The sequence below is a fragment of the Oncorhynchus kisutch genome, linkage group LG10 (assembly GCF_002021735.2).
Source record: "Oncorhynchus kisutch isolate 150728-3 linkage group LG10, Okis_V2, whole genome shotgun sequence".
Classification (NCBI taxonomy): domain Eukaryota; kingdom Metazoa; phylum Chordata; class Actinopteri; order Salmoniformes; family Salmonidae; genus Oncorhynchus; species Oncorhynchus kisutch.
In genome coordinates, this window is record NC_034183.2 from 47,633,202 (window position 1) to 47,656,660 (window position 23,459).

The following is a 23,459-nucleotide window of genomic DNA, read 5'->3' on the forward strand; positions in this document are numbered from 1 at the left end:
GTACACATCTCCAAGGAGCTGAAATGGTCAAACCATACCATGTTCAAGGCGGCACGACAGCGATTCTTTAACCTCAGAAGGCTAAAGAAATGTAGCCTGTCCCCGAGGGCCCTCATAGTGTTCTACAGGAGCACCATCGAGAGCATACTATCGGCCTGCATCACAGCCTGGTACGGCAATTCCACTGCAGCTGACCGCAAGGCACTACAGAGGGTGGTATGCTCAGCCGAATGCACATTGGGTGCACACTGCCTGCCCTCCATGACACCTACAACACCAGGTGTCGCTGGAAGGCCACAAAGATCATCAGGTTCCTCAGCCAAGCCACGGCCTGTTCTCCCCGCTTCCATCACTCAGACGTGGGCAGTACAGGATTATCATGGTTAAAACGAACAGACTGGCCAATACGTTCTACCCCCAGACCATCAGTCTGCTAAATAGCCACCAATAGTCAGCTACCTGCTCCCCTTGTCCCCCTCCTACCTCTTAGAAATAGGGGCTAAAATGTGCACCCCTTTGGGAAGAAAAACACTGGGGTAGGGGTTGATTTGGAAGTCAGAATAGGGCCTACCTGGGGCGTGACAGCTGGACCGGGTCCAGCCTTTGTCTTCACCCCATCCTGATGACCTGCAGTATCCCTGGCAACAAGGGAAGGGTCCCTTGCTGGTCGTCAAGCCGATGCCCCTGGGTGTTGGCCAACAGGTTAAAGAACCGGTCAGCATCTTGTGCTATCAGAAAGAGAGAGATGGAGAAGTGAGAGAGGGGGTGTTGGAGGGGGAAGAAGAGAGAGAGAAAGAGATGGAGGGAGAGAGAGAAATTGAGTGGGACTGAGGGAGAGAAAAAGGGGAGGAGAGAGAAAGAAAGAAAGAGGGGAAGGAGAGAGAAAGAAGACAGAACAATCAATACCAACTTTTCCAAGATGAATAGAAAGAACTACTGGCAGCTATTTGTCTGTATATCTGCATTTTCAGTACAGTGCCATCCTTAGCGGCATCATAAAAACCCAGAAAAATACATTTTTCAGGGATACATTATCTTCAACCTACCTTCATTTTCCCCTGAAAATCTGATGTGAGGATCCTGCAAGGGTATTTCTTTAACACCTGCTACGTTAGGTTAGTACAGTACTGACCTGAGGGTATAGTAGTGGTGTGTTTGGGGGTAGAGGGAGTGGTCCCGGTAGGGTTCAATACAGTGCTGCTCTTCCATACGACCACGTTGGGCGTGACTCATCATGGTGAGGAACTTGTCCTGCTCAGCTGGTGCTCCCTGTTGGACAATAACAAAGAGTTGGTCCTGGGAACCGAACCCCCAATCCTGGTATTGCATGCTCTACCAGCTGAGCTAGTGGACCATAGCAAATGCCAGATGTAAGGGCCTGTTATATCCCCTTTATCTAATTAGAAATGCTATAAATGACTTGAAGCATGTGGTGTTTATGAAGACCTCATGAATGCTCAAAGCCTTTACACATTAAAACAAGTGGGACAAATATTTGCTATTCAGACTGAGACATAATGCAGTATTAAGAGGTGAGGTTAAGCATGCATAAGCAATTAAGATCAGTGCCATAAGGTCTCTAATTCTAATTAGGCTTATGGTCAATGTCAATTACATTAAACAAATACCTTCAGCAGCGATTGTGAAAGCCATAGAAATTTGAATGCAATAAATATAGGGACAGTTTCCTGGACACATATTATGCCTAGTCCTGGGCTAAAAATAATCTCAACCAAAAGTGTTTTTCCAGGCTTAATCTGCACCCAGTCTAGTACAGTTTTTTTCTCCTAGCTTCAAAACCAGGGATTCTATAGGCATTCTCATGGCAGCTAGAACATACGACATTTCAATAAGACACAATGTACAAAACGAGTAAAATGTATGCATATTGTTTATTCATAATTGACTAAAAGACAAAGGCCCAAACATGAAAGTGCATGATTTCAGAGGCACACTACAGTAGTAAAGACATTTAGACATATGAAAACAAATGTAACTTGGGAGAGGCACAAGTATTTAATGGTCCCAATACAAAAGTTGCATCTCAATAGTCTAGAGGCCACTGCTCCTTATGTCCTTTAGTTCATCTGCACTAACAGGACAAAAGGAGAAGAAGCCACTTTAGACTTGAGATGCAACCCATATTTGTAACTCAATTACAGTTGAAGACAGAGACAGATTAAAATGATCCTCATAATATAAGGACTGTTTTAATTTAATATTCAGAGCAAAAAATGTCCATCACAGCATTACATTAATACGTATGTACATAATTTATTTTACTTCGACCGTAATTAAAATTAAATTCAATAAAAGATTGAGAATCAAAAGATACTATCCTTTAATGACTACATCTTAAACCGGCACTTTGTTTTACAGTTAGACGAGTACACAAGTGTCTCATAATGAGCAGACCAGGGTTCAAATAGTATTTGTTCTCTTTCAAATACTTTTAACTGTGCTTAATTGAACTTGTCTAACCCAAAATAACCACTGGAACAGTCCTAAAAGTGCAAACTGCAAATCCCACTGATCTGGCACTCCCAGCAGGCTTAATCGAAACACTCAACATATTTGAAAGAAAACAAGCACAATTTGAATCCAGGTTTGTGTTCAGATCCATTCTCTCTGCAGACTCAGAACAGCTCCCTTCCAGGCCGAGGAGATATCTAGCTTTCAGGAGTTGGATCCAGGTCCAGCTTCTTCAGATCATTTAGGAAGCTGGTGGGTGTGACAATGTGAGACGAACCTAGAGAGAAGGGGAACAGACAACACAGAAACATTAACACTATAGTAGTACTTTTCTGGAACCCAAAAGACGCGCTTACATTCGTTGTGAAGATTCACGACGAAAATGTATGGAGAGAGAGACTTAGTGGTGCATTTACCAGACATAAAAAACATGCATGCTGGGGAATATACAGTGCCTTCAGAAAGTATTGACTTTTCCCACATTTTGTTGGATTACAGCCTGAATGTAGACATGTTTTGTTACTAGCCTACACACAATACCCCATGTCAAAGTTAAATTGTTAAAAAAAAAATGTTTACAAATTTAAAATATTTAAGCTGAAATGTCTTGAGTAAATAAGTATTCAACCCTTTTGCTATTGAAAGCCTAAATAGGTTCAGGAATAAAAATGTGCTTAACAAGTCACATAATAAGTTGCATGGACTCACTGTGTGCAATAAGTGTTCATCATGATTTTTGAAGGACTACCTCATCTCTGTACCCCACACATACAGATAATTGTAAGGTACAGCAGTTGAGCAGTGAATTTCAAACACAGATTCAACCACAACAACCAGAGGTGCCTCACAAAGAGACAACCAATGCCACAAAGAAAGGTACCTATTGGGAGACGGGTAAAAAAAAAAAATTTAAAGCAGACATCCCTTTGAGTGTGGTGAAGTTATTAAATTACACTTTGGATGGCGTATCAATACACCCGGTTACTACAAAGATACAGGCGTCATTCCTAACTCAGTTGCCGAAGAGGAAGGAAACCGCTCAGGAATTTCACCATGAGGCCAATGGTGACATTCAAACAGTTAGAGTTTAATGGCTGTGATAGGATAAAATTGAGGATGGATCAACAACATTGTGTACTGATTAAAAATAAACGGAACAATTTCAAAGATTTTACGGAGATACGGTTCATATAAGGAAATCAGTCAATTGAATAAATTAATTAGGCTCTAAATCTATAGATTTCACATGAATGGTTTGGGCACAGCCATGGGTGGGCCTGGGAAGGCATAGACACACCCACTTGGGAACATTTGTGCCCGACCTGGTTCAGTCTGCTTCAACTTGACAGCAGGACAATTAACCTAAAACACAAGGCCAAATCTACACTGGAGTTGCTTACCAAGAAGACAATGAATGTTCCTGAGTGGCAGAGTTACAGTTTTGACTTAAATCTACAGCAAGACCTGAAAAATGGTTGTCTAGCCATGATCAACAAACAATTTGACAGAGCTTGAAGAATTTTGAAAAGAATAAACATACAAAATGCACAATCCAGGTGTGGAAAGCTCTTAGAGACTTACCCAGAGGTGTAAGGTGCTTCTACAAAGTATTGACTCAGGGGTGTGAATACTTAAGTAAATTAGATATATTTCTATACATTTCATTTTCAATACATTGTCTGAAAAATGTCTGAAAACATGTTTCCACCTTCTCATTATGGAGTATTGTGTCTAGAGAAGAAGAAAAAACAGCCTGAATTTAAAATGGATTACATGTAACACAATAAAATCAGGAATAAGTCAAGGAGTATGAATACTTTCTGAAGGCACTGTAGGATCTTTTAGCGCCACCAGCAGGGGAATTCCAAACGAGGGTACATGGTGTGTCATCATTGTAAATAAAATTTTAAAATTAAACTGCCTTGCCTGGTTAAAGAAAATGTTAAATAAAATAAAGTGTACACTAAGGTTCAGTCCAACTATTGTGTTCCTTACCAATCAGGACCTCCCATTTTCCGTCGGTGGCTTGCGTGACCTCGTAGGCGGAGCGCATCTCCGAGTGGGACACACCTCCGATCATGAAGATGATGAGCCGAGGGCCGGAACGATACTCCGTTGGAGACTTGTTCTTGTGCCATTGTCCAAACCGAGCACTGCTGCAGTATGATATAAATGTAAACATAGTAAAACATATAGATACCTAATTATGTACAGATTATCTGCGGCAGCAAAATAAAATAACACATGTAGACTACCATTCAAAAGTTGAGTCCCTTCGGCATTTTTGTCCATCAAAATAACATAAAATTTATCAGAAAAACAGAGTAGACATTGTTAATATTGCAAATGACTATTGTAGCTGGAAACGGCAGATTTTTTTAATGGAATATCTACAAAAGGTGTACAGAGGCCCATTATCAGCAACCATCACTCCTGTGTTCCAATGACACACTTGGATTAGCTAACACAACGTATCATTTTAAAAATGCGAATTGATCATTAGAAAACCCTTTTGCAATTACAGTTGAAGTCAGAAGTTTACATACACCTTAGCCAAATACATTTTTCACAATTCCTGACATTTAATCCTCGTAAAAATCCCATTTTAGGTCAATTAGGATCACCACTTTATTTTACGAATGCGAAATGTCAGAATAACAGTAGAGAGAATGATTTATTTCAGCTTTTATTTCTTTCATCACAGTCCCAGTGGGTCAGAAGTTTACATACTAATTGAGTGTATTTGGTTGCATTGCTTTTAAATTGTTTAACTTGGGTCAAACATTTCAAGTAGCCTTCCACAAGCTTCCCACAATAAGTTGGGTGAATTTTGGCCCATTCCTTCTGACAGAGCTTGTGTAACTGAGTCAGGTTTGTAGTCCTCCTTGCTCGCACACGCTTTTTCAGTTCTGCCATTACATTTTCTATAGGATTGAGGTCAGGGCTTTGTGATGGCCACTCCAATACCTTGACTTTGTTGTCCTTAAGCCATTTTGCCACAACGTTGGAAGTATGCTTGGGGTCATTGTCCATTTGGAAGACCCATTTGCGACCAAGCTTTAACTTCCTGACTGATGTCTTGAGATGTTGCTTCAATATATCCACATCATTTTTCCGTCCTCATGATTTCATCTATTTTGTGAAGTGCAACAGTCCCTCCTGCAGCAAAGCACCCCCACAACATGATGCTGCCACCCCCGTGCTTCACTATAGGGATGGTGTTCTTCGGCTTGCAAGCCTCCCGCTTTTTCCTCCAAACATAACGATGGTCACTATGGCCAAACACTTCTATTTTTGTTTCATCAGACCAGAGGACATTTCTCTAAAAAGTACAATCTTTGTCCCCATGAGCAGTTGCAAACCGTAGTCTGGCTTTTTTTTTTAAATGGCGGTTTTGGAGCAGTGGCTTCCTTGCTGAGCGGCCTTTCAGGTTATACTTTTTTACCCGTTTCCTCCAGCATCTTCACAAGATCCTTTGCTGCTGTTCTGGGATCGATTTGCACTTTTCGCACCAAAGTACGTTCATCTCTAGAAGACAGAATGTGTCTCCTTCCTGAGTGGTATGACAGCTGCGTGGTCCCATGGTGTTTATACTTGCGTACTATTGTTAGTACAGATGAGCGTGGTACCTTCAGGAATTTGGAAATTGCTCCCAAGGATGAACCAGACTTGTGGAGGTCTACAAAGTTTTTTCATTAGGTTTTGGCTGATTTATTTTGATTTTCCCATGATGTCAAGCAAAGAGGCACTGAGTTTGAAGGTAGGCCTTGAAATACATCCACAGGTACACCTCCAATTGACTCAAATTATGTCAATTAGCCTATCAGAAGCTTCTAAAGCCATTTTCTGAAATTTTCCAAGCTGTTTAAAAGGCACAGTCAACTTAGTGTATGTAAACTTCTGACCCACTGGAATTGTGATACAGTGAATTATAAGTGAAATAATTTGTCTGTAAACAATTGTTGGAACAATTACTTGTGTCATGCACAAAAGTAGATGTCCTAACCGACTTGCTAAAATTATAGTTTGTTAACAAGACATTTGTGGAGTGGTGGAAAACCGAGTTAATGGCTCCAACCTAAGTGTAGGTAAACTTCTGACTTCAACTGTATGTTAGCACAGCTGAAAACTGTTGTTCTGATTAGACTAGTTGAGTATCTGGAGCGTCAGCATTTGTTGTAGAAACATCAAGGATGATCAATGAAAACAGGATGAACCTGAGCTCAATTTCAAGTCTCATAGCAAAGGGTCTGAATAGTTATGTAAATAAGGAGTTGGTTTTTAGAGATGTTTGCTAATTTATAAATAAAAAACATGTTTTTGCCTTGACCTTTTGGGGTATTGTGTGTGTAGATTGATAAAAATGTTTTGATTAATACATTTTAGAATAAGGCTATAACATTACAAACATATGGAAAAAGTCAAGGGGTCTGAATACTTTCAAAATGAACTGAACAACATGAACAAGCGATGTCAACAAACTAAAAATAAAATAACTCCTGGTATGGGGCAGGGGAGATTATTCACAGGCTGTCTAATGGCAGCTTGGATCAACTAACTTTTCACCTCTCCAGCTCACATAACTACAGCAAAGCTCTATTTTCAAGATGACAAGTGAGGATAAAGTGTTAATGTATGTGACCCTTCTGTCTCTGTCCCTGGCTCAGCCCCACCTCTTCCATGTTGTGGCTCAGCCCCACCCCTTCCATGTTGTATACACACACCTGACAGTCGTCTGCATGGTGTTAATGGGGGCAGGGTCAGAGATGAACGGCCACTGCTTCCTGTCCAGCTTGTCTGTTATGGCATTCTGGGAAAATAGACAGACAGGGTTGGTCAGACTTGGGCTGTGACAGTCATGGCCTTTGGATAACCTTTCAAATAGCAAAACATATAATAAAATACTTTCAATAATCTCCTTCTGACTGCATGTGCTGCCATAGAAATAGAACGAATAGAACAGCGTCCCTTTTCAAGTCAATGATGGCATAATGGGTGGACTGGCGGCCATTGCCAATGTACCCATAGAAGCAAAGCAGGAAGTGTACCCATGTTGATTCAACTCAGCTGACCTTACAAAAAACACATTCCATTGCATAAGCCACATCAGTTAACATTTTTTGAATGAATATTCTTTATTATCATGGAAATATTGCCTCAACAATAGTACCAGTCAGTTCTCATGTAATAAGGAATTCGACCACGCCCACAAATTGGGGAAAACCAACCTTCTTTCCTGTTATTCCCCATTGTACAGGATTTGTTTTGTTATACAGAAACAACAAAACATGCAGAAAAGCTGCTGTGTTGTTCAATGTACATGTAGCCAGGTCAAAAAGTAGGCTACACGTAGCTGTGTGTGTGGAAAACATTTCATCACAAGACATTTAACTTGTTTAGTACAGTCCGTTTGTAACTCCACTCACTACTTGTATAGTCTGTTTGTTTGTGTTGTTGGTCTTCGCTAGCTTAATGTTCCAGTCGGTAGCTAGTACTCTCACTCAAGTCGCTGCTGGCTAGCTAGCATCGTCAAGACAGAAAAGGGGGATGTGGGAAGCCTTGCGTTTTTTTTCTAAGTAGTGAAAATGCAAGAGAGTAGGCAATGTTGAAACGTAATCTTTAGACATGTACTTTTCTTCAATGTATTTTTGTAATTGACTAAAACAAGGAAATTGCAGTTGAAAAATGTTTTTGCTGTGAGCAACTGGGGTAACCACAGGTTGTCTTCCACAGGGTCCACAGGGCAGGGTCGCGACGTTCTAATACCGACTGGGTCTATATCAGGAAGTCATTGCGAGTGTACCCATGAGTTTACTAGTCAAATTGCCAAGGTTATAGGTTCCAAGCCACTTCTATTCATTCTATTTCTGTGTGCTGCTGCATTGTGGGGGGTGTTTTTGTTGCTTGTTTCAGTTAGGAGCAACAAAGTTGAATCACTTTGTTTAGAATCCACCAAAACGGACTCAACTGCACTACTGCCCGGCCATCCTGTTTTCAGTCAGCTGTTCACGGATCCACCTGTATCAAAATACCCGATCCGGATCCAGAACTGTAAATAATGTCACGGGTCTTATCTTATATTATTGTCACGGTACAAGTCATTTTAACAGACTTGTCCAGAAGGACCCATACAGGTCCCGAATGGTTGAATGCGACTTCTCAGAAATTGTATAATTGATGTTACTTTCCACGAGAGCGGCGCCTGGAGCTTGTTGTTGGCCAAGCATAAGTCATCAAAGCGGCAATTGGCTACAGTCAGAGCCTCCGTGTCTGGCAAAAGTTGGGAGATATCTAATCAAATGGAATTAAAATAACGGAATTAATTGTTAAAGGAGAACGAAAGGCTACCAACGACCAAGAGGTAGGCTGCTACGTAATAATCTGAATGGAGTTATTTGTAACTGTGTAGGACGAGAAAGTGCATGCAGCCTCAATTAGACTAGCTTCATGTTTGATGCAGTCAAGACAGGTACTATGTATATTGAACTATATCATATTGAATGATAAATAACCTAACTATGGCAGCCATTAATCTACTATAGTACAAGTCTTTCTTGGAGTCTCTCCTTCACTCACAGTTCAGACACACAGCACGGCCCCTGCTAGAGAGCCACCTCTCTTCCTCACACTTTATCAGCTCTTGTTAATGAAGTATCTTAAAAATGTACTTTTCTGCTGCTTCCCTCATTCAGATCTGACCGAGTCTGGATCCGACCAGGTCTATATGGAACGGGTCTACTTGTCCCGGGTCCGTTCGGAAAGTGTCTCTATATTGAAAAAATATATATACACATATCGGGTCCGGGTGGGAAAGCCCCAGTCCCATTTCAGAACAGGTCCAACATTTTGGACCAGTGAAGTCCTCTACCACACTGTCTATCCTTCCTCTTCCATACCTCCATCACATCTTTGATGGTGGGTGTCCATCGGGAGAGCTGGTACGTGCTCTCCTTGCGCTCTTTCTTCTCAGGCAGTGTTTTCCCAGCATTGGGAGCCTGAAACATTTCACATAATTCAAATATAAACAAGGGAAAAAAGGCTTCACTGTAAAGAGATGCAATTGTTCAATGTGTGAGAGAGAGCAACAGAGAGAGACAGTTGGACAGAGCGAGAGAGGGACGGACAGACAGAGCCCTACGATGATGGGGCAGCCCAGGTGCTGTAGGTTGGTGATGATGTTGCTGTTTGCCTGCACGTTGGCGTGCTGGATTAACTTGGTCAGGTTCTCCTCTCCAATGCCTGTGTGTGAGGAGGCCACCGTTATACAGAGTAGAGCTGGAGAATGTAATGACGACTCATCACCAAGTTAGCCTAATCAAAACTGCTTCTTTAGCTAGCCTGTTGTCATTCCACGAGGATCAATAGTAACCACATATATCCTTACAGAGACCACCATTATATACAGAGTAGAGCCAAGTGCTCAACCTAAAGATCACCATCTGCTCCTCTTTAATTTCAATAGCAAGTCATGTGGAGAGTAGTATCTGTGTCGTATCATATTAGAAACACTCATATTGCTGTACCTGCTGTGTGTATCTTGACAATGCACTGACAGAAAGCAGACACATTGGGATCATGCAGCCAGTGCCATTCTGTTGACCTACCCTTCTTCTTGTGGAAGATATAGAGTAGTATGATGCGGATCTTGTCGTAGGGGTCGATGTCGGTGTTGAGGAGTACAGGGACGATGCTCTTCATGGCATCCTTCAGGGGTTCCCCATCTACATCAGTCCCCATGGCCAGGTCCTGGGAAACATATGGGGGAAAACAATCAACAAAGAATGATGCCTTTAAGTTCTCCCAAGCTACATCACTGCATTAACACTTCAGATCATAATCCCACAACCAGACCCAGATTACATCACTCCTGGACATGTTAGGAATGTTTCAAATGATCGACCACTAAACCTACTATATTAGAGATTATCAAAAACAAACCTGTGCGGAGCTATAAGAACTATTAAGACCAAAGCAATGCTTGCATCCCAAATGGCACACTATTAGTAATGCACTAAATAAAGACTAGGGTGCCATTTGGGATGTAGTAATTGTGTTGAGAAAGTAGGAGCTGTTCTGGGAACTAGGAAGGGAAAGAGGTTATAGAGATGTTTGATGCCTTATGGTGTAAGATTTCTGGAAGACATGGATGGATGTAGTAATAACAGCCTGGCAACATGAATGGTCTTTAAAAGACTTGACATAATGGCATAACAGCTTCCTGTGCATTACTGTAGGTTCAGAGAGGGACAGTTGATCAAGGTGTGCGACACGTCTCGTCTCAAGCCCTTTACACAACATTAGTGAAGTGGATGCTCACTAGGCCGCCAGAAAGCGTCAGACAATGTTTGAGTCTCAAATGGCACCCTATGCCCTATATAGTGCACTACTTTTGACCAGGACACACAGGGCTCTGGTCAAAAGTAGTGCACTAGTGAATAGCGTGCCATTTGGGAAGAATTTTATGAAGCTTTTATGAGACTCAGGTGTAGAAATAGAGATGGGAACGTGGGGAGGTCAGCACCCCAGTGGAGGCTAGATGGGGTGAGTGGGCGAGCATTATTATATGATACGATAGTACTAAATATTAAAATATATTATACAACATCATGGTGACCTGGTCTGGTTTAACCACCTAAGGCTAACAACCAGGGATTTGATTATTCAAGACATTCTTAAAAAATATATATTATATAGAAAACAGATGATATCAGTTTGGGAAAATAAACATTTCAGTGTAGAACGGATGTCAGGAAAGATGGTAAAATTACAGAACAAACATAATTAAAATGCTATAGGTCACTCTTGAAAAAGAGATGATTCATCTCAAGGGTCTTGCTGGTTAAAAGGTTGAATAAAAATAGGCTGTTTTACACTTCCGAGAATCAAAAACATGCTCCTGGGAGTACCTGCCAGGTCATTTGCATATGGTTTCATAAGAGAGGGAGGGAGCTGGACAGCACCCTATTCCCTATATAGTGTGCTACTTTTGATCAGATCCCTGTGGGTCTTGGTCAAACGTAGTGCACTATATAGAGAATAGGGTGCCATTTGGGACTTTTGTGGCAACACTGACCTGTTCCACCTCACACAGCTTGTCCACCGAGGCTTTGAATTTCTTCATGCAGGCCTCAGCCAGGTGCAGGTGAGTAGAGTACTGCAATCAAATATTACTTATTAACTAATAAAAAGTTGATGTCATCACTCCACACTATAATAATACTCCACTTTGTTGTTACAGCCTGAAATTCAAATGGATAAATTGTAGTTTCTCACCCATCTACACACACACACACACTACCCCATAATGACACAATCAAAACATGTTTTTAGAAATATTTAAATTGTGTGTGGGGGGGTGAAATACAGTATCTCATTTACACAAGTATTCACACCCCTGAGGCAATACTTTGTAGAAGCACCGTTGATTATACAGCTGTGGGTCTTTCTTGGTAAGTCTCTAAGAGCTTTCCAAATCTGGATTGTGCAACATTTCCCAATTATTAATTTCAAAATTCTTCCAAGATCTGTCAAATTGGTTGCTGATCATTGCTAGACAACCATTTTCAGGTCTTGACAGATTTAAGTCTAAACTAACTCTGCAACTCAGGAACATTCACTGTCTTCTTGGTAAGCAACTCCAGTGTAGATTTGCTTTTGTGTTTTAGGTTATTGTCCAGCTGAAAGGTAAATTAACCTCCCAGTGTCTGGTGGAGAGCAGACCAAACTAGCTTTTCCTCTAGGATTTTGCCTGTGCTTAGCTCCATTGCATTTATTTTTTAATCCTGAAAAATTACCCAGTCCTTAAAGATTACTCTGTACAGGCTTTCTTCATTTCACTGTCAATTAGGTTAGTATTGTGGAGTAACTACAATGTTGTTGATCCATCCCTAATTTTCTTATATAACAGCAAATAAATTCTGTAACATCGCATCCCTGAGCGGTTTCCTTCCTCTCCAGCAACTGAGTTAGGAAGGACTCCTGTATGTGTGTAGTGGCTGGGTGTATTGATACACCATACAAAGTGTAATTAATAACCACATTCTCAAAGGGATATTCAGTGTCTGTATTATTTTGTTTTTTTACCCATCTACCAATAGGTGGCCCTTCTTTGCGAGGCATTTGAAAACCTCCCTGGTCTTTGTGGTTGAATCAGTGTTTAAAATTTACTGCCCAACTGAGGGGCCTTACAGATAATTGTGTGTAGGGTACAAAGATGAGGTAGTCATTCAAAAATCATAAACACTTATTGCACACAGAGTGAATCCATGCAACTTGTGTAACTTAAGCAAATGTTTACTCCTGAACATATATTTAGGCTTGCCATAACCAAGGGGTTGAATACTCAACACAATTTTACATGATGGAGTATTGTGTGTAGGCCAGTGACAACATTTTAATTTAATCAATTTCAAATTCAGGCTGTAACAAAACAAAATGTGGAAAAAGTTTGTGAGTGTGAATACTTTCTGAAGGCACAGTAGAATGAAGAAATGCTACTGGGCATGCATTATAAAAGTGGCCTGCTACACCGGATGTGCAACGTTTGCAGAGGGTAATACGCTCCTATTCATTTAAATTCAAATCAGGCTCACACCCCTTGAGTGTAAAATTCACCGTTTTTTTTATGTGCAGCTCACGCCCGAGAACAATGACTTGCCCTTTTGGGTGAGGATCATAGGCAACATTCAGAACAAGACTGATGGTAAATAAGAATTAATGAATTGACTGACTGGTGTAAGAGATATTTATATCTTTAGAGTTTAGTCGGGAGATAGTAACGCGTTAAATACATTCTGTGGTGCCCCAGATTAATACTTAATTGTTATATGATTAATTTAATTGCGTAATAATTGAACGTGGTATGTAATCATGTTAGAAAATAACAGCCAAACACATTAATGACACAACAGTAGCTTGCACTAAGCTTTCAGCGTAGCAGGTAAAGAACATACTGTTTACTAGTAAAGATATTGGAACATGGCCCATGTCTTTGACAAAACACCCAGGTGCTTTTCTATATGCTATTAAATGGGAATAGAACACATGTTGACATTTAGACTGACAGTATGTGATCACTGGAGAGACATGAAAGCCAGTCTCAATCAATCAACTGATTTTAGATGGAAAGACAAGGAATACCCACCAAGCTGAGTTCCTTCTGGTACTGTGGCATCTTCTTCAACATCTGAGACAGGTCTTTGATATTGGCCTTATCAGTGGACATCCTCTTGCTCTCACAGAACACACGCAGCAGCTCCGTCACTTTCCTGGAACACGAACAATGAGCATCAACATCTGACAAAGACTATAACAGGGTGGGGTTCAATTCAGTGTTCAATTAAGAAAGCATATTCACGATATACATTTCTATAATTCACTTCCTGAATAGAACACGAAACTTACCTCAACCAACTCTGGATCATATCACCTCTTATTGGTCGAGGGTAGATTAGTTAAAAACACTAGTTGTATGCAATCTTAATGATTGTGTGTCTTACTTGGTGACGTCAGCTATGTGCATGTGTCTCAGCTGGATCCACAGCTCATCGTCTTCGTCCAGAAGAACCTCCTTCTCCTTAGAGTCCCCGATCCCAGTCGTCTGATATCTACAACACACAGGGATTGTATTATACAGGGATACAATATGAGAGATACATATCATAATTAGAAGGTAAATATACATTCATACTATGTATAGCTACATTAACAATAATAATGTCAGAGAAAGGTTATACTCCTAACCTGTAAAATGACTAACTGAAATGTAAAACTAACCCTTAAACAATTCTGAAATTAAGAATCGTTTTGCATGTCGGAGTGTCTGTATAGCATTTTCCGTATGTTCATCATAGGCCCTGGTCAAAAGTAGTGCACTATATTGGGAATAGGTTGCCAAACTAAGCCTACTTGTAGATGTCCTGTTTGATGTCAAGAAGGTCATAGACCATGGCCTGGAAAGTCAGCTCGTGCAGGATGGGAGAGATGGGGTCAAAGCCACGATCCACAATTAAGAGCTGTGACCTGGCCTTGTCAGGACCCTGAAAACGCATCAGACATTTAATGTCAGGGCAAGAAATGATACCTAGAAATGTAACTTATAGCCTCCCGGGTGGCGCAGTGGTCTAGGGCACTGCATCGCAGTGCTAGCTGGGCCACCAGAGACTCTGGGTTCGCGCCTTGTCTCATCGCGCACCAGCGACTCCTGTGGTGGGCCGGGCGCACTGCGCGCTAACCAAGGTAGCCAGGTGCACTGTGTTTCCTCCGACACATTGGTGCGGGCTGGCTTCCAGGTTGGATGCACGCTGTGTTAAGAAGCAGTGCGGCTTGGTTGGTTGTGTTTCGGAGGACGCATGGCTTTCGACCTTCGTCTCTCCCGAGCCCGTACGGGAGTTGTAGCGATGAGACAAGATAGTAATTACTAAAAAAACAATTGGATACCACGAAATTGGGGAGAAAAGGGGGTAAAAAAAATTATATAAAAAAAATACATTAATTACCAGTTAACCACGTCAATGCTTTGGCAGAAAGGACATTATTTTAGATCAAATCTATTGCCTCTAGCTCCACAATAGAATGTCAGGAATGCTTTTGGGTAACAGGTTTAACCAACAAGTCACTCAGTTAGTGCCACTATCAGACTTTACCACATTCAGAATAGTCCCCCCCCCCTTAAAGTACAACCCCAATAACAACAAAATATATATTCTAATACCCATTTCACACTGTACTGCACTGGCCTGCTTATGCACCCACCACAGTGGATATTTTGTTGTGAAAAAAAACAACATATCCAAGCCAGCATAGTACAGTTCTGCACGATAGTGTGAAAATGGTATTACTGTGCTGGTACTGAGGCAGAGAGACCATGGAGAAGATAAGAGCAGAAATGATATCAAATGACTACATGCCTTCAGAAGTCCAACACAGGCTTAAGGAAATGCCAGCTAGGAAAGACAGAAAAGGAGAGAAAATGCAGCCGAGCAGAGTGTGAAAGATAACAGGAAATCAAGTCAGAAAGTAGAAGTAGCTATGAGAAACTCACAGATGTAAGACTTCCAAAATGTTTCAATAATCATATATTAATCCTAGTATCATAAAGACAAAGTGAATGGTCATTTTGAGCCAAGCAGACATGGTACTATAAGTACTGTAAAGAAGTGTTGTGTATTGCATGAGGTGGTGAGGCATTGGTGTCTCCTCACCTCTCCCATGCTGGGGTTGTCTGCTTTATGGGCGTTCAGACGCTGATACACCTCCTCAGCCAGTCTAGCATTCTCCTCAGGACCGCTATGATAGAGGGAGGGGGAGAAAGAAAGAGAGGGTAACTTGCAACTGAACTAGCAGAGACACTCAAGTACAGTGGCTTGTGAAAGTATTCATTCCCCTTGGCATTTTTCCTATTTTGTTGCCTTACAACCTTGAATTAAAATAGATTTTTTTGGGGGGGGTTGTATCATTTGATTTACACAACACGCCTACGACTTTGAAGATGCAAAATTCTCATTGTTAAACAAACAAGAAATAAGACAAAAAAAAACTAAAGAAATTGAGCGTGCCTAACTATTCACCCCCCCAAAGTCAATACTTGGTAGAGCCACCTTTTGCAACAATTACAGCTGCAAGTATCTTGGGGTATGTCTCTATAAGCTTTGCACACCTAGCCACTGGGATTTTTGCCCATTCTTCAAGGCAAAACTGCTCCAGCTACTTCAAGTTGGATGAGTTCCGCTGGTGTACAGCAATCTTTAAGTCATACCACAGATTCTCAATTGGATTGAGGTCTGGGCTTTGACTAGGCCATGCCAAGTCAAATTTAGGGGCTTCATATTTAGGGGCTTCATAGCAAAGGGGGTGAATACATATGCATGCACCACTTTTCTGTTTTTTATTTGTTTGAATTTGATCATCTTTTTGATTACACAAACTAGCCAAAATTGGTGAATGTCCATTACATGAAATCCAAATAAAAATCAATTTAAATTACAGGGTGTAATGCAACAAAATAGGAAAAATGCCAAGAGGGATGAATACTTTGGCAAGGCACTGTACCCAAGAGAAAAATACATACAAAAAGAACATTGAAGACAGGCTCTCTATGCAAGACCTGTGTGATGAGCTTTGAAAAAGTGACAATTCGCGATCCAGTTGGGGTATTGCTATCTTTTTCCACTATTGGAGAACCAAAAGTATCTCAGATGAGCACCCAATTGCCACTGAAACCTCTGGTTGCACTTGCATGCCTGTATTTATCCGACATGTCTAAGTTAAGGTATGGTGTGTATAGGTACCTGCGGTAGCGGATGGCAGGGTACTCCTTCAGGGTGTCACAGAGGGTGGCGATCTGCTCTGCCAGAGTCTCCATCATTCTGTCTTTATTCCCATCTCCAACTGGACTGTAGAACAAGTGCAGGGAGCTGGGATCGTCAAGGGAAAATACCTAGAATAGTGAAGGGAGAGGAAGAGCATGAGGGAGTGAGACCGAGAGCTTACTTACTGGGCATTTTCACAGGATACTCCTTAGAGCGATCAAACTACCATAAAATGTGTATTTTTCAATGGGAGGTGGCAAGATGCGACTAGAGTTGAGTGAAGTTCAAAGAAGGTGCTGTAGGTAGTTACCCACCTGGGATTCGTACGGCAGGAAAGCCACGTTGATCTCCTTCAGAGTCTTGATGACTCTGGCAACTCTGGACCTCCCAATGTCAGCAAACAGAGCATCTGGGCAATCTGCAGGATAGGTGATTGGCACAAAACCAACAGTTACTTAGAATTATTTTAAAACATTCATGCTTTTAGTCAATTTACAAGGTTCATCTCATTAAATTTTGGATCTCCTTTCGAGACATGACCAGAATGACAAAACACTACATTTTTTGTATCAGACAAGGGAAGAGTAGTTTTATAACATTTCAAAACAAATGGTCTTACTATCTGTAAAGAAGATGTGCGCCGCTTTGTAGGTGAAAGCAATCTCTTTGAAGTCATTGATAAGAGCATGAACCGACTGAGAACATCCGCACACACACACAGGTGAGAGAGAAAAAGAGGAAGAGCGTGAGATGGCTTTACAGCAATACAGGATCTGGCAGTTGATGACAGTGAAAGTAGGAATGACAGGGGAAACACTTCTCACCTTCTTTGAAGGAGAGATCAGATAAATGGCCTCCAGGCTGGAGATGGGTTCCCTGCACTTGTTGATGTCCTCCACAACTGTGGGAGGAAAAGGAAGATAAATTAGTCACTGTACATCCTAACTGAAGAACACCTCCACAGACACTCACTTCCTCACACTATGACCCATACCGGGCGTTCAAATAGTTTCTTTCAAATACCGTTTAATTGAGCCTGTCTCGAGTGCCAGATGGGAGGGGTTGGGTTTATACTTTTGGGGCTATTTATTCCATTGCACCAGACAAGCTCAGTCAAGCACAGCTTAAGTATTTGAAAGAAAACAAACACTGTTTGAACCCAGGTCTCTACTCTGACCCTAGTTTAGAATGAAAGGGTGTCCTTTGATATAATAAATAGTTGTTGACAAATACAAGTAGCCTAGCCCACTGGCCATCCGATCCCAACACTTACTAGTCACCCCCTCTGCCATGATATCTGACATCTTGCAGCAGGAGGACAGGATTCGCATGCTGATGTGGTCCACAATGAGCACCTGGACAAACAGATACGGCCATTATCAATTAATATTCAATTGATCATTAGGCTATCATGAAAGACAATTTAACATAGTAAGACATTATGTATTTTGACCTGGATCTTTTCAGAGCAACGCTAAATACTTTTTGCAATACCTTCCATTCTCCATCCTTCTTCACACTTTTGATAACTCCATTCAGGATTTCTTAAGAGATGAGGAAAGACGGACAGAGGAAGTATGAAATATTACAGTACCAAAACTGAAATGTGTCCCCAAAACTCAGTTGCATTTTAGAGTTAGAATGCGTAGTGGTGTTTATTTTACCTGGGGGCAGTCAATTAAGAACAAATTCTTATTTACAATGACAGCCTGGCAAGAGGCAAAAAAAATAAGGAAACAGACAACAGTAGTCTAGGGTCTGCAATCTTTTTTCCTGGTTCATACAGAGATCTCTTAAAGTTGACCCAATTGATCCATGTTTTTTCAGATGGCATTTGTTAGCCAGTGTCAAACAGTAACTAATTGAGTAGTAAAAAGGCAAAGGAACATGAACTTACACAGGTAGTAGGTACACATGGTCTTCCTTCACATACATAGTTGATCACAAGGCAACCCACAATCAAGTTAGTGTACAAATATTTGGATGTGTGGGTTGATAAGCTGAGCTTCAACTGTGCATGTAGAGAACTTGATAAGGAAAATAGGATTTTATTACCGGCATAAGGCTCGTTTTTCTTTTGAGGCCAGGAAGGAGCTGGTACGATGTACATTACTGTCGGTTTTTGATTTTAGTGATGTTAAATATATGCAGGCCTCAGCCACTACCCTGAGAGCACTTGATTCAGTGTATCATGCAGCCCTCAGGTTCATTACAAATCAGAAACGTCTAACACATCATTGTGATCTCTACAGCACTGTTGGCTGGTTGTCATTGACCTTGCGTAGGCTTAAAACACTGGTATACACTGATTTATAAGGCCATATTGGGTAAAATGCTATTTTTCCTCTGTTCTTTTCTAGTCAGGTCAGTAAATAAATATCAATTACGGTCCCATTCTGATTTGCTTCGAACAGTACCAAAAATTAGAACAGGTCATGGTAGAAATAGTTTTAGTTACTTAGCACCGTGGTCCTGGAATTCTCTCCTGAACATTTTAAAATGCGATCTAGTTTTGTTGGTTGAGTTTAAACACTTGTTCGATGTATATATCATAGAAGAGTGTAATTGTTTTTAGGCCAGCCGTTTTTAGTCAAGATGTTTGTGTTTTTAATGTAATATGTAATTGTTGTACTGTATGTGTGTTTATAGTTTTGTTTAATGTAGTGTTTAAGTTGTTTTGTCTGAAAAGTTGTTCCCCCTGCTGCTATTGGACCATGTCTCTTGGAAAAGAGATATTATCTCAATGAGAAAAACCTATATTAAAAAGGTCAAATAAAATGTAAAAAAAAATTAAAACATCAACTAGCTACACCCAACTTGACCTATTGTTCCAATCACAGCTTCCTTAATAAAGTCAGCAAAATGCAAGGGAACGTTGTAAAAATATGACCCAGGATGACAGCCTCACGCCCAAAACTTCCCACCCTCCTGACCAACGCATTCAATGCTTCCTTCAATACTCCCCACTGAGTAAACAGTTTGACCACATCATTAAAAAAAATATATATATATATATATATATATTTTTTTTTAAAGCACATCGAGCACTGATCCACAACTGGAAAAGACGTTTAAAGGAACCCGGGGGTAGGTCTTCAGACGCACCCCCAACATCAGTCAAATGGTGGTGGGGTCTGATCTTCCACCAGTGCCACGTAGTATCTTTCTAGACAATGTGCCAAAGAGTAACTATAGATGTGGCAGATGTACCCAGTGTAACTTTACAAACAAATGCACAATGTTCAATTATCCTACTGTGAAGGCCATTAAGATTAAGGGCATCATCACATTTGATAAAATGTGATATACCTGATCAAGTGTATCACATTTGATAAAATGTGATATACCTGATCAAGTGTATGTGTGGTCTATGCAATGTAGGAACAACAAAACGAGCTTTGAAAACAAGGAAAGCAGAACACAGGAATAATATCAGAACCCTTGACCAGAGAAAGCCTTTGGCTGCGCATATCATGGTGACTCGTCACAACATTAGCTCTTTGAGACATTGTCATCGAACATGTTGAGACTTCTAGGCTGGGGGGCAGATACTGATAATCTATTATTGAGAAGAGAATTGTATTGGAGTCATCGTTTGTGTACCATGTCTCCTAGAAATCTGAAACAGGAGTTTGATAACAGACCATTTCTTACATGAAAGCCATTTTGATTTGTCTTACCTTCCAGGTCATCTACTTGGTAATTTTGTAAATATATATTATTTTCTGGAACTACTACATGGACCCATCTCATTGTTATTAAATTATTAGAGATAAATTGTTTTGCATCCACCATGCATCATGTCCGCAATGGTCATGTGAGGTGAAATATGTATATATATATTTATTTTTAAACAAATCAATACAGAAAGTACATGAGGGAACACAATTATATATAGATTATATACAATGGACAATCGAGCTAGGGGGTACAATATCACATTACAATTACACAAGGACCTTAAGGGACATACATACACTTACAATTCTAACAGCTTTTTTGTTAGAAGAGTATTTAACAGTCTTAAAATACAGTTCAATTTATTTTTGTAGGGTAAATTTACAATTGTGTATATGAAATTTGGCCAAAAGAATAATGAAATGAATTACATAAAAATGTTTCAGCTTATTTCTATCGTATGTAAAGAATCCAAGCAGTACATCTCTCCACAATAGTGTAAAATCTTCATAAATATGTTCAATTATAAATCTACTGATGTCTTGCCACAGTTACATGAATACAATGCCAAAAAGGATGCAACACTGTTTCTGGGTGGTCATTACAAAAGGAGCAATTTGAGTTGATGTTTTCCTTAAACTTCTTCATATAGTGGTTGGCAGGACAATATTTATGAATCATTTTAAAAGGAAACGTCCTTAAATTTGGTTAACAAGTAGGTGTGTGGCAACATCCAAACTTTTTCCAACAGTTATTATCAATAAATCCATTCCAATAAGGCATGACATAAGGTACAACATCCTGCTGAAACAAGATTTGTATCACCAAAAGAGAAACAAATATTTCCTACTGATGAGTCATAAGGGTCAATAGAAGGTAGGCTCTGAGGGTCAGGTCTTGACACGTTCCTGAATAACAGAGCAACACCTGAGGGAATGGCATCTAAAACAATTGCAAAATCTTTAAGTGTTACAGGGACCTTGTAAAGTGATACGAATTCCTTATAACTAAGTAAGAAACCCTCTGCATTTACAAGTTGGCTCACCAATAGGATATTATTTCGGAACCAATATTCTAAAAACAAATTAGTATTTTTATACCATATATCCAGATTATTCCATATATAATATCTGTGTGGAGGAGAAAAATTATGCTTATAAAATTAAGGACCATGACAAGAACCTGCCGATGAAAAGCAGAGTTTCACTGGAACTTTGTCAATATTATAATTGCAACAACATGAGGTTAAGGCCACCAAAAGTAGAGAAGACATGATAAGGAATATGTATATTTTGGGATGTGAGCACTTAGTTTGTTCGACATGACGAGGATCCGTTTCGAATCGAAACGTAGTCAATAAAGCGGTGAATTGGGAGCTTTAACCGTGTGCGGGACTTCTTGTTCTTCAGTATTCTTCATTAGCCCAGCACCTGTTTTAAAGGATGTGCGTATGACCACAAACTTTTCTTGAGTCAGCAAAACACTCAAGTTTTAGAGCCTACTTGAAATACTACTACTAGTGATAAGGCATACCCTTCCCAGTCACATTTTACATTTCAATTTTAAATAGCCTAATGACCGCTAACTATCAACCATGGCCAGGCATTACTAGGAAGCAACTTGCTTGAGTGACGAAGGCTATGTATCGCTAACTAAACCAGGCAGTTTGTTTGGATGTTTTCTGTTCTTAATTTGTGACAACAAGCTAAAAGCTTGATGGTATAAAACATTCAATATTTCTACCGCCAAACAATAGAGATTTGATAGTTATAAAATGAACACATTTCTTGACTTACTCTCTCCGACTACCGCCTTCAGTCCACTTGGAGCCATCTTGACACTTCCGTGTTGTCGATATTTTTTCCTGCAACTTTTTAACTGGCTGACATAATCATCACAACACCTACGTCGTGTCCGCTTCGTTTATCAAAGCAAGAAACGTGTCCAAATGCACTCAAAATTAATAAGCAAAGAAGAGTTTCCAATTTGACTAAAGTGTTATTAATATTCTTCATGAGCGCATTTGCATTAAAACAATAGTCATTTACAGTAGGTCTCTGATATAGGGTAGGAGCAAAGAAAATAAGATGTTCTTGTGGTTTGGGGGCGAAACATCTTTATTTCAATATATTTATTTCATTATGATGACTTTCTCTTAACCTTCAGCATAGGAGTGAGTCCCTGTTGATCATCACTAGAAATCCAATTTAGAATCGGAATCTCATTACATTAGAATCAACATATGACAATTAAAGGATCAGTTGAGATCCATCTCCAATAAGTTACCTGTTCTGTATATGAGTGACACCAAGGGTTGTGGTGCCACCCTGACCAATAAAGAGTGCAAGTCCAGCTTCTGTAATAGATATAGATACTAAGCATTAGCATTCTCTATTGAGTAATATGTCATGCTTTACATCCTACATAGGCTAGGATTAATCTGTGTTCTTGAAACCAGCATCAAGTTCAAAGCACCTTCCATGGGAGGAGGGAGCTCAAATACTGAGCACAAGCTCTCCAGACAGAGATTTTCAACCACATCCTGGCCATCCAGCCGTGTTTTCTTGACCCGAGTCAACTGACCGGCAACTCTGACTCTCTCCTTTGCCTCCGGGTTCTGACTGGCATGGCATCCAGTCTGGATGCCCCGCTTCATCGCCAGCTGTCTTCTCAGGGTGTCCTCTGATGAATCTGTAATACATTTTGGGGTTCACATAGTTGTCCAGCTTTTGTCCTTGTTCACATATCCCTCTAGGAGGCAGTGTCGGGTCACATACCCAGAGCCTGAATACTCAGACAGGTTGAGGTCGACGTAACCCACCTAATACAAATAACATGGAAATTGGGGAGATATTATTACTGAAGGTGTGAGAAAAAGTGATTCCCTACTGAAAAAACAACCCTCATGCATCTATACTTTCCATGTCTGCCAATCTAAAGGATCTGGATAAGTGTAAGCAAGCCCTTACTATGCTAAATGTTTTGCATTTGTATTTATTA

General features: G+C 40.4%; 1 protein-coding gene across 2 annotated transcripts; it reads right to left on the reverse strand.

Annotated features, from left to right (window-relative positions):
- Window positions 1-1,873: 1,873 nt before the first annotated feature.
- Window positions 1,874-22,360, reverse strand: LOC109898263 (syntaxin-binding protein 2-like). 2 transcript variants are annotated; one of them, XM_020493160.2, is made up of 18 exons: window positions 22,256-22,360; window positions 18,276-18,325; window positions 18,055-18,136; window positions 17,606-17,682; window positions 17,401-17,476; window positions 17,096-17,199; window positions 16,761-16,909; window positions 15,675-15,759; window positions 14,380-14,510; window positions 13,971-14,078; window positions 13,616-13,739; window positions 11,546-11,626; window positions 10,077-10,218; window positions 9,611-9,711; window positions 9,369-9,467; window positions 7,197-7,282; window positions 4,468-4,628; window positions 1,874-2,749 (listed from the first exon to the last, which is right to left on the reverse strand). In XM_020493160.2, the coding sequence occupies exons 1-18, from the start codon at window positions 22,290-22,292 to the stop codon at window positions 2,670-2,672; spliced, it is 1,773 nt and encodes a 590-aa protein (XP_020348749.1). In that variant the 5' UTR covers window positions 22,293-22,360; the 3' UTR covers window positions 1,874-2,669. The 2 variants fall into 2 exon arrangements, with proteins under 2 accessions (XP_020348749.1, XP_020348750.1); XM_020493161.2 differs by having other exon boundaries at window positions 4,468-4,625; window positions 22,256-22,355.
- Window positions 22,361-23,459: the final 1,099 nt, after the last annotated feature.